The sequence below is a fragment of the Miniopterus schreibersii genome (genome assembly GCF_964146895.1).
Source record: "Miniopterus schreibersii genome assembly, chromosome: 3".
NCBI lineage: Eukaryota > Metazoa > Chordata > Mammalia > Chiroptera > Miniopteridae > Miniopterus > Miniopterus schreibersii.
Genome location: NC_138103.1, coordinates 28,519,381 through 28,531,944, shown reverse-complemented (window position 1 = coordinate 28,531,944; position 12,564 = coordinate 28,519,381). Strand labels below are relative to the sequence as shown.

Sequence of the window (12,564 nt, the reverse complement as noted above, 5' to 3'; positions counted from 1 at the left end):
CGAATGCTTGGATAATTCCTCCATGCTTGGTACTGTGGTAAACCTAAATCAGCAGGGCCCAGTCTCTGCTCTCTAGAAGTTTATAGCTTAATTGGGGAGATAACAAATAGCTCTAACATAAGGGGACTTAATTAAAAAGAGATCTTACCTTGCCCTGGCCGGTGTGGCTCAGTCGGTTGGGCGTTTCCGGCGTACCAAAAGGTTGCTGGTTCGATTCCCAGTCAGGGCATAAGCCCAAGGTTCGGGCTCAGTCCCCAGTAAGGGGCATGCAGGAGGCAGCCAAGCGATGTCTAGAGAAACATCAGTGTTTCTTTCTCCCTCTCCCTTCCTCTCTCTCTAAAAATAAACTATTCTTAAAAAGAAAAAAAGAGATCTACCTTAGTCATTAAGTTTCCTTCCCTTTTCCTGTGGTTAGTTGGTTTATCCTGAGAAAGTATAGTTAATGTTACTCTAAGCCAAACATTCCTAGGAAGATACACCTGCCAAGCAGCAGCGTATATTCTACAGTGGTACAGAAATTAGTTTGGGGCTGTGTACTCTTGTAAAGGATTTTGTAGTTTGAGGTACTCTTTCCTCACCACCAGATAAGTGAGGACTGGCTATAAATACTCTTTCTCTGTAGCATCATAATTGAATCCTTGCACCGTGGAGGCCATCTCCTTGACAGCCTGTGCCTTTGGCCTGGCCAGGCACAGGAGGAAAGCTGGGAGGTTGCGCTGTCCCCTCCTCCCCGGGGCTGGTGAAGACCCCAGCCCCCTCGGGCCCTTCTCCATCCCTAGGTTGAAAGATCTGTTCTACCGCTCCAGCAACCTTCAGTACTTTAAGCGGCTCATTCAGATCCCTCAGCTGCCTGAGGTAAGTACCCAGACATACCCTGGGAGCTGCCGAATCCAGGGTACTCTTTTAGAGGCTGGCAGGCCTGATGAGTGACAAAGGTTGAGGATGTATCTTCCCTCTTCAGAACCCACCCAACTTCCTACGAGCCTCTGCCCTGTCAGAACACATCAGCCCTGTGGTGGTAATCCCAGCGGAGGCCTCGTCCCCTGACAGCGAGCCAGTCTTGGAGAAGGATGACCTCATGGACATGGATGCCTCCCAGCAGGTGAGGACCATTTAGGAGAAAAACTTGGCTCTTCCCATTGACCCCCAAGTGCAAGGGAGAGGATGGGAAGGGCTCTGGCCAAACCACATTGGCTCTAACCAGGGTCAGCTGCCTTCTATCCCAGGCTCTAACCCAGAGTGAGCACCCTGCCCTGTGGTTCCCTAGAAGGGACCATAAATAGATTTGAACCAAATTAAGAAAGGGCCCATTCTTATGTGTCATTCATTTGACCCCCCACCCAGAATTCTCTGGATCTCTAACTGTTTTCAATCCCTTTTGGCCACTGCAGAGTTTATTTGACAACAAGTTTGATGACATCTTTGGCAGCTCATTCAGCAGTGACCCCTTCAATTTCAACAATCAGAACGGTGTGAACAAGGATGAGAAGTGAGTCAAAGCGGGGTTAATGTAGATGGAGCAGAAACTAAGTTAAGCCGTGATCTGACTCGCCACATCTAACCAAAGAGGAAGTCTTTTTTTTTAAATATGTTTTTATTAATTTTAGAGTGAGGAAGGGAGAGGGCAAGAGAGAGAGAAACACCAAGGTGAGAGAGAAACATCAATTGGTTGCCCCCTGTATGCACCCCAACCAGGGACCAAACCTGCATCCTGGTCATGTGCCCTGACTGGGAATTGAACCGGTGACCTTTTGTTGCACAGGACAATGCTCACGCTGAGCCACATCAGCCAGGGCCAAAGAGGAATCCTTAATGATGCTTGGGCTTCTTAGAGAAATGTCTTGACCTTCAAATATTGGCTCTTTAATCCCAAAGGAAAATCAAATGATGCTGAAATAAAAGTGGACCTGTGGGCTTTATGTTAGTATCTGATTACACTGACAGTCTTAGAGTAAAATTTATGCAATTTCAAAAAATTGTCCCCAGATTAACACCAGCTTTCAACTTCCTCCCCTGGTCTCCCAGCTTGCATTTAAAAGGAGAGGGATAGAAACACAGTAGAAGCAAACTTGCTCTCCTTTTGTTCCCAGGGACCACTTAATTGATCAATTGTACCAAGAGATCAGTGTGCTGAAGGCACAGCTGGAAAACATGAAGACTGAGGTATGAGTGGGCTCTGATCTGCTTCTGGGCTTCACCATTGCAGGACAGATTTTAATATTAAATTTAGTTCACATAGATACTTGTTGGACCACATCTTAAGGGGGATTAATTAATAGAAATGCCAAAGCCAGAGGACCTAGTCTTTCCATGGTCTCAATTGCAATGCATCTCTATTGTACTTGCTTTGAGAATGGCATTGAAGCCAAGCTCCAGTGTCCCTCGGAGATAACCATGATCACCAAAGGGCTATGAAGCTGTGGTGAGAAAGACCTGTTCTCAAACGGCGATAAGAAGGTTTGATTTCCAATTCTGATGCCTGCTCCTCAGACGCAGAGCTGGTCAGAGGCTTTACCCACTGGGCAGGCGAACATTATCTCCTTCCTGATTCCAGCTCATTCATCGCTGCTCCCAGGCCACTCTAACAGGACCAGAATACCCCCCGCTGTCATAGCCTGTTGTTGCTGATCGGAAGGCTCAGCTCTCATGAGGCCTTGGGAATGAGTTTGTTAGGAAAACCTAGGTGTTTATTTGGTCAGTGCTGTAGGCATGGGAGTACCTGGTTCTCTGTCCAGCACACGGGACCCAGAGCAGTGCTGCGACCAGACACGTTACCTAAGCCCCTCCCGCAGAGCCAGCGGGCTGTGCTGCAGCTGAAGGGCCGCATCAGCGAGCTGGAGGCCGAGCTGGCCGAGCAGCAGCACCTGCGGCAGCAGGCGGCCGATGACAGCGAGTTCCTGCGGGCCGAGCTGGACGAGCTCAAGAAGAAGCGAGAAGACACGGAGAAGGCACAACGGAGCCTGACGGAGATAGAAAGTGAGAGGCTGATGAGGGTGGGAGTGTGTGTGTGGGTCAGGGAGATCGGGATGAAAGAGGAGGCTGGGTGGCAGAGCCGTCCCCCCCCAGGCTTGCATCTGCCGCCTCTTGCCACCAGTCAGAGGGCAGCTGAGAATCCAGCAGGCGGAGCACCTGTGTGAGGCGCTGTTGAGAACACAGCGATGGGGACTGCAGAAGTGACGGGGGTGCCTGCCCTGAAAGCGTGGATCTCCAAAGGAGAGAGAGCCCAAGAAATAACTTGACTCAAAGCCAAAAACACTGATAAAGGAAATGCATGTGTGTAAATGCCCAGGAGGCATGAGTTGGTGATTTGAGTCAGGTGAATTATTTTTTAAAGACTTGCCCAAGGAGTTTGAGTAGGATTTTTGAGGGAGAAGAGGTATATGCATTTGTGAAAAGAAAGGAGGGTCTTCTGGGGACTCAGGCTTATTGGAAAGCAGGTGGAGAGTCCTAGCCAGGTGGACTCCAAACCTTGGTCCTTGACCACACAGGGAAAGCCCAGGCCAATGAGCAGCGGTACAGCAAGCTGAAGGAGAAGTACAGTGAGCTGGTGCAGAACCACGCTGACCTGCTGCGGAAGGTAGGACCCTCACTGCCCTTTCACCGTGCGCAGGCCCCACACCCAGGGGAGAGGGCAGCTTGAGCCTCATGGCTTCTCCAGGTCCAGTGTCCCCACCAGTCTCTAGTGGGTCAGCACCATTTCTTGGGAACCTCAGCTTTTCAGGCTCACTCACGTCCCATATCTCGAGCTCCAGCTTAGCTGCTAGCCCCACTTACATTATCCTCCATCTTTAGTATTTCTTTAAATATTTAAGAGTTGATATCTGCAGATGACACCTTTCTTCTTGCTGCCCTCTGGGATTTCTGTGTCCAACTCTAGGGCATGCACGGTCTGAATGCTGTCATTAGTTCTAGAAGGAACATGTCCTTTAAGCCTGAGATGAGCCACTTCAAGACAGTGTTCTTTCTTTACAGAATGCAGAGGTGACCAAGCAGGTGTCTGTGGCCAGACAAGCCCAGGTGGATTTGGAACGAGAGAAAAAAGAGCTAGAGGATTCCTTCCAGCGCATAAGTGAGCAGGCCCAGCGGAAGGTGAGTGGGAGGGAGACGTATGTGGGAAATGAGGGAGGGGTCCATCCAAGTTGGAGGTGGGCCTTGATCAAAAAACCTTGTCTTCCTTTGCTCCATGGGCAGCAAGGTCTGTGGGTTGGAGCCCTGCGAGGGTGCTAGGAGAGGCTGTGTAAAATAGATCATGGTAACCGATGCACAGGTGGTTAGAAGTGATGAAGGGGCCCAAGTTGAGTGAGATTCATCAGCAAAGGCTTTCCTGGGGCGAGTCCTAAGGAGAGTTGGAATTAAAATCACATGGATAAGAGAGAGGAACGAGCATTTACAAGGAGGTGCAGCCACAGAAACACCCATGAGTCGGGGGGGATTGGCAGGCAGGTCCGTTCAGAGTAAGCGACCTTGGGTGGATAAAACTGAGTGCCTTACACTTTGAGTAGTGGCTTTTACACTTTCTGAGAGTAAAAAATACATCTCTCTAATGGAAATAAATTTTGCAAAGCCATACTATGTGAATGCATTTGGATATTTTGGTTTGCTGTTTCTTTTTGTTTCTTTTTCTTTTTTTTTAATGTTGAATTTTACTAACGGGTCACAACCTGCTCTTTGAAAAACACTCAGAAATCAAAGAAGGGGAATCATTTCCAGATGGCAAGATTCAGCAATGTACCAGTGTTGGGATGCCAGAATTAAAGATCCAATTCTACTTTAATGGGTGTTATGGACTTTAGCATGGCACTCAGAAAATGTCCCTAAAAGTACCCCTTTGACATTCTACTTGCTCAGAAGAAAACATTTTGGTACACTCAGTTCTCACCTCCCCCCCCCTCCCTTTTGGTGGAGGTAAAACTTGCATACAAAAAAGTACACAAATCTCATTTGTAGCTCAGGGATTTTTTACATGTGTTTATCCCTTGTAACCACCACCCAGATCAGGGTGCTCCTGTTTTTCTCCTCTTTTAGACTCAGGAACAGACGGAAGTATTAGAGAATTTGAAGCAAGAACTTGCCGCTAGCAAACAGGAACTCCGGATTGTCCAAGGCAGCCTGGAAACAGCCGCCCAGGTGAGCGCCACCTTCTTTATTCGCCTTCCTTATCCTTTCCTCCTCTGGCTTTCATATTTCTGTCACCGCGCCCCTGTCACCATCCAGCATATGGCCAACCCGATCCCGTCTGGGATCAGTGTGTACTCGGGGGAATGAAAGTGGCAGGTTAAAGAGATGTCACCCTCTGTTCCTTGTGGCCTAGTGGTGGGTTTGGACTTCTGGGGAGGGGACAGTTTAATTCCTCCCAGCAACTCCCTCTTTCCACACGTTCGCCATTGCAGTCAGAAGAAAAATGGGCGACCCAGATTGCTGAGCTAGAGAAGGAGCGGGGCAGCTTGGTGAATGCTGTGGCTCGTCGAGAAGAGGAATTCTCGACTCTTCAGGCACAGCTGGAACACACCCAGCTCAAACTGTCCAGCACACAGGCAAGTAGCAGACACCCTCAGGCTGACCGAGTTCGACCTCACATGCCTGGGCCTCAGTGGTGTATTCAGGAAGGCTGGGGGCTGTGAAAGGGGTTTGGGGCCTCCAGCCTGATTGTGAAGGCATCTGTAGGAATAGCCCCCAATGCCAGCATGCTCTGAGTCATCCACAGAACAGATGAGGGAAAGCAAAGCTTTTTTGTATTAAAAGGGGATTCATTTAGCGTTCTCTCCTGAAGATTGGAGAATGGGTCACAGTAGCCCATCCTCATAGCCTCCTATGCTCTATGGTACACACCTTGGACAAAGCAACAACTTGAGCTAAGATGTCAGGAATCCCAGCTGTGTCACAGCTGGATGCTGCTCAAAGGCTCTTATGGGGTCTGTGACTCTCACCTCCCTGGACCATTTCTAGGAATCTATGTCCCAGCTTGCAAAGGACCAACGAAAAATGCTGCTGGCAGAATCAAGGAAGGCTGCGGAGCAGGTGATACAAGAGGCCCTGAGGCAGCTTGAGGAGCCCGCTCTCATCAGCTGTGCTGGATCTGCAGGTACTGTTCCCCAGTTGCAGGTGCCCAATCCTGTTGGCATTAAATCACATGTGGCAGTGAACTCGGGTCCTCAGCCCAGCTGCACATCAGAATTGCCTGGGGATGCCTGGGCCCCAATCCCAAGATCAGTTCAATAGTAAGCTCTTTGGCATAGGGCCTAGGCAGTATTTTCTAAAGCCCCCACCTGTGATAAATACTGCTTACATCATGGATCACACTGATGAAATACCTACTAGGAGCTGAGCCTTGATAACAATTCTAAAGGCCAGTAGGAGGAGGAGCAGACAGTCCTGTGTCTAAGGAGAAAAATGTGCTCTGAATCAAGGGATGGTTTGCTCATGAGCTCAGGTCAACACAGGGAGGCGTCAAAGCGTGGAGGGGCAGAAATGATAAAAATCCTCACCTAGTCATAGGTGTGAACAGGCGCCCACTTAGCACATACCAGAGTCCTGAGAGAATGCGGTTTGAGTCAGAGAAGCCCTCTGGGTGAGAGGAGAGAGTCTGTGCACAGTAGGTGGGAGAGCACCTGGGCTCATGGGATTTGTGAAGTCATAGGAATGAGCAGATCTCATTACAGCTCATTCTCAAGCAGAGACGACATGTTGGCAAAGTAATGAGAGCTTCCACTGAAGCACAAGGCAGATGGGAAGAACAGCTGACAGCTGATTTTTATTATCAAGTAGAAAGGTCTTGATGTGGTGAAGTATACAGCAGGACCACTATATCTTATTCAACAGAGACCCATCTGTAAGGAGACACAACAGTTACAAACGAAGGAGCACACCGAGTGCCTAATGTGTTGAGGGAATGCCAGGAACTGGGGCCACTGTGGGCAGATTCGGAGAAGAGAGGCTATGAGCTAGCTTTCGAAGGAAGAGGAGAGACATGAACCTTGGGGAGGAAGAGAAGTGGGGTAGAATAATCAGAACAGCTGACATTTCCTGAATGCTTTCTGTGTGCCCGGCACTATTCTAAGCGCCTTACATACCTTGGCGCAGCGAATCCTCACAGTGATGCCAGAGGCAGTACTATTATTCCTGTTTTCAGATGAGGAAGCTGGCACAGGCGGCAAGAGATCACAGCCCAGTGGTGAGCCAGGAGCCACACCCAGGCCGTGTGACCAAAGAGCCCATACTGTAACTCCTGTGTGATGCAGCCTCCACGGACCTGTGCACAGACACACAGGATCTTCCATTGTGTGCATAGCACAAGCATAGATTAGCCTATGACTGTTGTGTGCAGAGCACGAGCATAGATTAGCCTAATGGGAGCCAAGGGTTGGCTCGAGGTTAATGATAGTCCAAGGACCTTGAAAGACTGAACAGGAAAGCCTAGATTTGATACAGTGGGCAGTGATGAGAAATGAGACCAGAATCTAGGCTGACAATGTGGTAGCCCTGGTTCTTGGCTAAAGACCAGATAGGCTTTTGAAGCTACAATAAGAGAATCACGTGCCAGTGTAACCAGTGAGCTTTTCCTCCCTTCCCCCTTTTTAGGGCAGCTCCTGTAGGGCTGGGGCCCCTCACTAGGTAGGCTCATCCATCAAGTGACTTAACTAACAGGGATGAAGCAAGCTACAACTCTGGCTTTGACTTTGCCCTGTCTTCTCACAGATCACCTTCTCTCCACGGTCAAGTCCGTTTCCAGCTGTATTGAGCAACTGGAAAAATGCTGGAGCCAGTATCTGGCCTGCCCAGAAGGTAAGAAAGGCAAAAGATAAGGTCTGTCACTGGTTACAGCTGGGCAGGGCTCAGAAGTGCTTGAATGTGGAAACAGGGGTTCTTATGCACCAAGCAAGGAGTGTGTGCAACTCATGAAGTGGGGAGGGAGGATATATGAAAGTGATACCCCTCAAGCAGACTGAGAAACTTTCCTTCAAACTCCTGGCAGGTATCAGTGGGCTTCTGCACTCGGTGACCCTCCTTGCCCACTTGACCAGTGACACCATTGTTCATGGTGGCACCACCTGCCTTAGAGCCCTACCAGAACCTGCTGATGGTGAGTACCGGAGGGGAAGGGCCATTCAGAAAAGCAGGGGGAGCAGAGGGCCTTTAAAAGTCTCTGTTACCTTGCATCTCCAGCACTGACTGAGGCCTGTAAGCAGTATGGCAAGGAAACCCTCATCTATCTGGCTTTCCTGGAGGAAGAAGGAACCCTTGAGAATGTCAACAGCACTGCCATGAGGAACTGCCTCAGCAGGATCAGGGCCATTGGCGAGGTATTATCAGCATTATCATTGGGGAAAATTGTTCTTGGGTGTGACTGCTGGTGATTTTCCAGGAAGTCAGTGATGTTTTAAGCCTGTTCTTTTTACACATTAAACTTGATTCTAAAAAGTGAGAGGGCTGAAAAATCTGACCTCCCTGAACAACATTCAGTTACATTTAATTCATTGGTTGTTAATTAAGAATCTATTCTATGGCTTTCATTATGCTAGGCAGTACCAAAGAAGAATAAGCATAGATTCTCTCTTTTCAAGGATTTTTATGTGGTTGGGCAGGTAACACCTAAAATGGAAATAACAATATATTTATTCATTCAATAAAGATACAGTGAATGTGTCTTACATACTGGGAATTGTGGTAGGTGTAGTTATATAGGGACAAATAAAACATGGTCTCTAGAGGAAAGGAAAATAAAACCATTTCTATACAGTCTGATGAGAAGTGAAATAGAGGTCTATTTTAAGAGTGCAGTATAAGGCAGCATTTAATTAATTCCTAACATGTTTAATGATAATTTAAGGGAAGAAAGATCAAGGCCAGAGTTCAGATCCTCGTTATCTCTCATTAGAGCTCTTAAAACAGCCTTTTGATTACTTTCTCTGCCTCTGGCCTCTCTTTCCTCTGCTCTCTTCCAAAAACAGAAATCTGATCATGATTCCTCTTGTTTGATAACAGAAATCATATTATGTAATGTGACATACAAGGACCTTCAGAGTCTGGCCCTTACTCACCTTCTGGGCCCCTCTTGCACTCTCCCTTCACCTTACAGTTGGTGGCTAGCAGTGCAGCGTGCCTGCTTACCTGTCCATTTCTCCCCAGTGAGTCCTCAGAGGTAGAGCCCATACCTTCTTCATGTTGTATCCCTGGTCCCTGGCATAATATCTGGCAGGTGGTTAACACCCTGAAAATGTTTAATTAATTGAACATGCACAGAGAGAGAGCAAACCAGATTAAAAAGATGGATCGGATTGGGGAGGAAGGTTCAGAAGTGGGCAATGAGGTGGCAAACCTTGAATGTCTGGATAAAGGAAGACTGTGGACAATGGTGAACTGCTACCCTCTCTTTCAATAGGGTGACATGGTCATGGTGATATTTTGGTATTATTAAAATGGTGTGGCAGCATTAACACAGTCAGCCTTTTGTTGGAGATGGACCATCTCCCCCATATAGTGCAGAATTAAGAAATCAACATCTACATGCAAAGTACATAGGATATCATGAAGAGATAAAAATTAAATTAATGAAAACAAAGTGTGATAGAAAGGTCATGGGCATTTTTCCTTCCTGGCACTAGGGCTTACCAGATGTAGAGACTCTTCCCAGAACAGGACATGGAAAATGCTGAATAAAATTTGGAAGAAAAAAAAGTTTGCTTTTTTTTTTTTAGTTGAATCTGAACTGGCTAAAAACTAAGTAGATCCTCAAAATAAGAAACCAAAAGAATACCAGAGCCAGAGTTTGTCTATCTCTGGTTGCCTAGAATTTGGATTTTAATGGGCCACACATACAGAAGAGAATAAGAAACAAAACCTAGGTCCAAGTAGGATTAGAGATTGGAATGGGGAGCCTTCCTCCCCAAAAAGGAAGTCTGAAATGAATAGGGGAAAAGTACTGCCCTAAAGGGAACATTTTGCCTTAACCTTGATGAGTTAAGACAGGAAACATGGCTGCCTAGAGAATTCCTAACTATAGGGCACCTTTCCTTAGATTCAGTTTCAAATATACTACCTGTGGGGCTTAAAAAACCCCAAATGGAAAATTAAGCTTAAAAGTATTCAGGCTATTAGGGGCCCAGGTACCTGGCAGAAGCAGATCCCAGTTTTCTTTGAAGAAATAGACTTTGATTCTAAACCTCAAAGAAGTTTCATAGATAAAGTCCCAAGGAATATAAGTTTGCAATACTGTTTGACATGTTAAGGACTTTTTAAAAGGTATTAAAAGTGAGACAAAGGAATAAGATAGTTTCAAATGTAACCAGACATATTTGAAAAAGAACCACCGAATTTCTAAAATGAAAAATATAATCAATGAAAGTAATAACTTTAACATATACAGACTCAACATCTGGTTAAAACAAAGCTGAAGAAAGAATTAGTGAACTGGATGACAGAACGGAAGGAACTGCATAGAATATGGCACAGGTTTTATAAGCTGGAATGTAGAGGTTATGTATATAATGTTTAATCAGAATCCCAGAAGAAGATAAATAGAAAGACTATGCACTCTCCACCCCCAGTAACACATTGTTAATTCTGTGTGTTAAAGACTTTTCTTCTACAACTTGCTTTTTCCAGCATTCTGTGTGAGATTCATCCATGCAGATATATTCATTTTCATGCTCTATTGTGCTCCCTTGTGTGAATATTGCTTAATTTCTATCTCTCTTCTCGTTGATGGACATCTGGGTTATTTCCAGTTTGAGGCTATTATGAATGTGTCACTATGATCATTCTTATACACATCTTCTAATGCATGGGTGCAAGAGTTTCTCTAGAGTTTATATACCTAAGAATCGAATTACTAGGCTATAGGATGAATCTCACACATAGAATTCTGAGTGAAGAAGCAAGTCATAGAAAATATATACAATATGGGGGACATCTGTAATACTCTCAACAATAAAGATTAAAAAATTTTAAAAAGAATTTAAAAAAAAGAAAATTCCTTTTAATAAGGAATGATTTCTTTTAATAAAGACCAAAACATGCAGCCTGGCCAGGCACGGACGGCTCTGCGGTTGAGCGTCAACCTGGGATCCAGGCGATCGGGGTTCTATTCCCGGTCAGGGAACATGCCCAGGTTGCAGGCTCGATCAATGACTCTTTCATCATTGATGTTTCTATCTCTTTCTCTCCCTCTCCTTTCCTTTCTCTGAAATCAATAAAGATATATTAAAAAAAAAAAAAGACCAAAACATGTAAATTTAACATTGTATTGTTTAAGGATACATTCTTATAGAGTTTAAAAAAAAAAAAAAAAAAGACATTGTAAGCATTCTCCTGAATTCTGTGTCTACTTTGGTGTGAGGAGTAGAGAGGAAGGGAGATGGAATCAGGGCAGGATACAAAGGAGATTTTAAAGGTACTAATACTGTTTCTTAAGCTATTCCTTAAGTTGGGTTAACATGGGTCATTGTTCTTATTCTTTAAACAATCTGTATCTATTTTATACACTTGTATTTATAATACATAACATTTTTAAAAATCATGGGCCATCAGACCTGAGTTCCAATCCCTGGTTCCCCGTTTCTTAGTAGTGTAACTATGGTCAAAACATTCTATCTCTCTGAGCCTTGGCTTCCCATCTGTACAGCAGGAGTAGTAACTGCCTCATATGATTGCTGTGGGAGCAAAGTTAAATAAGGGGCTGGCTGGTTGGAAGACGTTATCTACATTTGAAGAGATTTTTAAAACACATCCCAAGCAGCAAATACAATCAACACTATGCAGCTGTGGGGTTAGGGTCCAAGCAGCTGTAAATGGAATGGCCTTGTAGGGTTAAGCAGGGTTGGCCTCCTGGAAGGAGATAGGTTCTTAGTGAAGGTAGAGGGGGTTCCAGAGTTGACATTGGTAGAGAGTTCCAGACAAGGCCTATCAGGGATGCCCCTTCATGGCTTGCAGAAGTGTGTTATGTGGTAGGGCCCTCCTACCTTCTGCCATTGTGAGGATTACACATCTGCCACAGGAGAAAAGAGAGGAGGTCAGAGGATCATATCAGCCCTTGGTGATCTGTTCACAGGAGCTCCTGCCGAGAGGCCTGGACATCAAACAGGAGGAACTAGGAGACCTGGTGGACAAGGAGATGGCTGCCACTTCAGCTGCCATTGAAACTGCTACAGCCAGAATAGAGGTATGGAAGTGTCTGAAGATCTAAAGTGATGCTCCTGCAACTACCCTTTGGCAACATTTCCTATTAGATGTATCTCAGTTGTTCATTAATGCTACAAAGGCTCCCTAAAAAAATAAACCAAAACCCGAATTCACCAGGATCTCTAAGGGATAGAAAACCTCCTCACCAAGAGAAGGTGAGCAGTTTCCTCTAGGATCACATACTTTGGTAACGGGCCATCCTGCATTCAAGTTCTAGATTGATTGACCACTTACTAATAACTGTATGCGTTCTGATAAGTTACATTGACCTCACTAAGATTCCAATTTCATTTCTATATGATGTCCATAATAAAAGCACTACCTCAGAGAGATGTTGTAAAAGTTAAATGAGATAATGCACATCTCTCTCAGTGCTAGGCACTCAGT

At 45.8% G+C, this 12,564-nt stretch overlaps 1 protein-coding gene across 3 annotated transcripts in view; it reads left to right on the top strand.

The window, feature by feature from the left end:
- Positions 1 to 12,564, top strand: part of HIP1 (huntingtin interacting protein 1) — a 136,852-nt gene that overhangs the window by 112,963 nt on the left and 11,325 nt on the right. For all 3 annotated transcript variants that reach the window (XM_081133480.1, XM_081133481.1, XM_081133482.1), the window contains exons 10-23: positions 780 to 855; positions 962 to 1,102; positions 1,392 to 1,489; positions 2,091 to 2,163; positions 2,793 to 2,976; positions 3,489 to 3,577; positions 3,973 to 4,089; positions 5,026 to 5,127; positions 5,391 to 5,534; positions 5,947 to 6,082; positions 7,696 to 7,782; positions 7,973 to 8,080; positions 8,164 to 8,300; positions 12,047 to 12,157. In XM_081133480.1, coding sequence (XP_080989606.1) covers positions 780 to 855; positions 962 to 1,102; positions 1,392 to 1,489; positions 2,091 to 2,163; positions 2,793 to 2,976; positions 3,489 to 3,577; positions 3,973 to 4,089; positions 5,026 to 5,127; positions 5,391 to 5,534; positions 5,947 to 6,082; positions 7,696 to 7,782; positions 7,973 to 8,080; positions 8,164 to 8,300; positions 12,047 to 12,157 — 1,603 coding nt within the window. The remainder of the gene's footprint in view (positions 1 to 779; positions 856 to 961; positions 1,103 to 1,391; positions 1,490 to 2,090; positions 2,164 to 2,792; positions 2,977 to 3,488; positions 3,578 to 3,972; positions 4,090 to 5,025; positions 5,128 to 5,390; positions 5,535 to 5,946; positions 6,083 to 7,695; positions 7,783 to 7,972; positions 8,081 to 8,163; positions 8,301 to 12,046; positions 12,158 to 12,564) is intronic.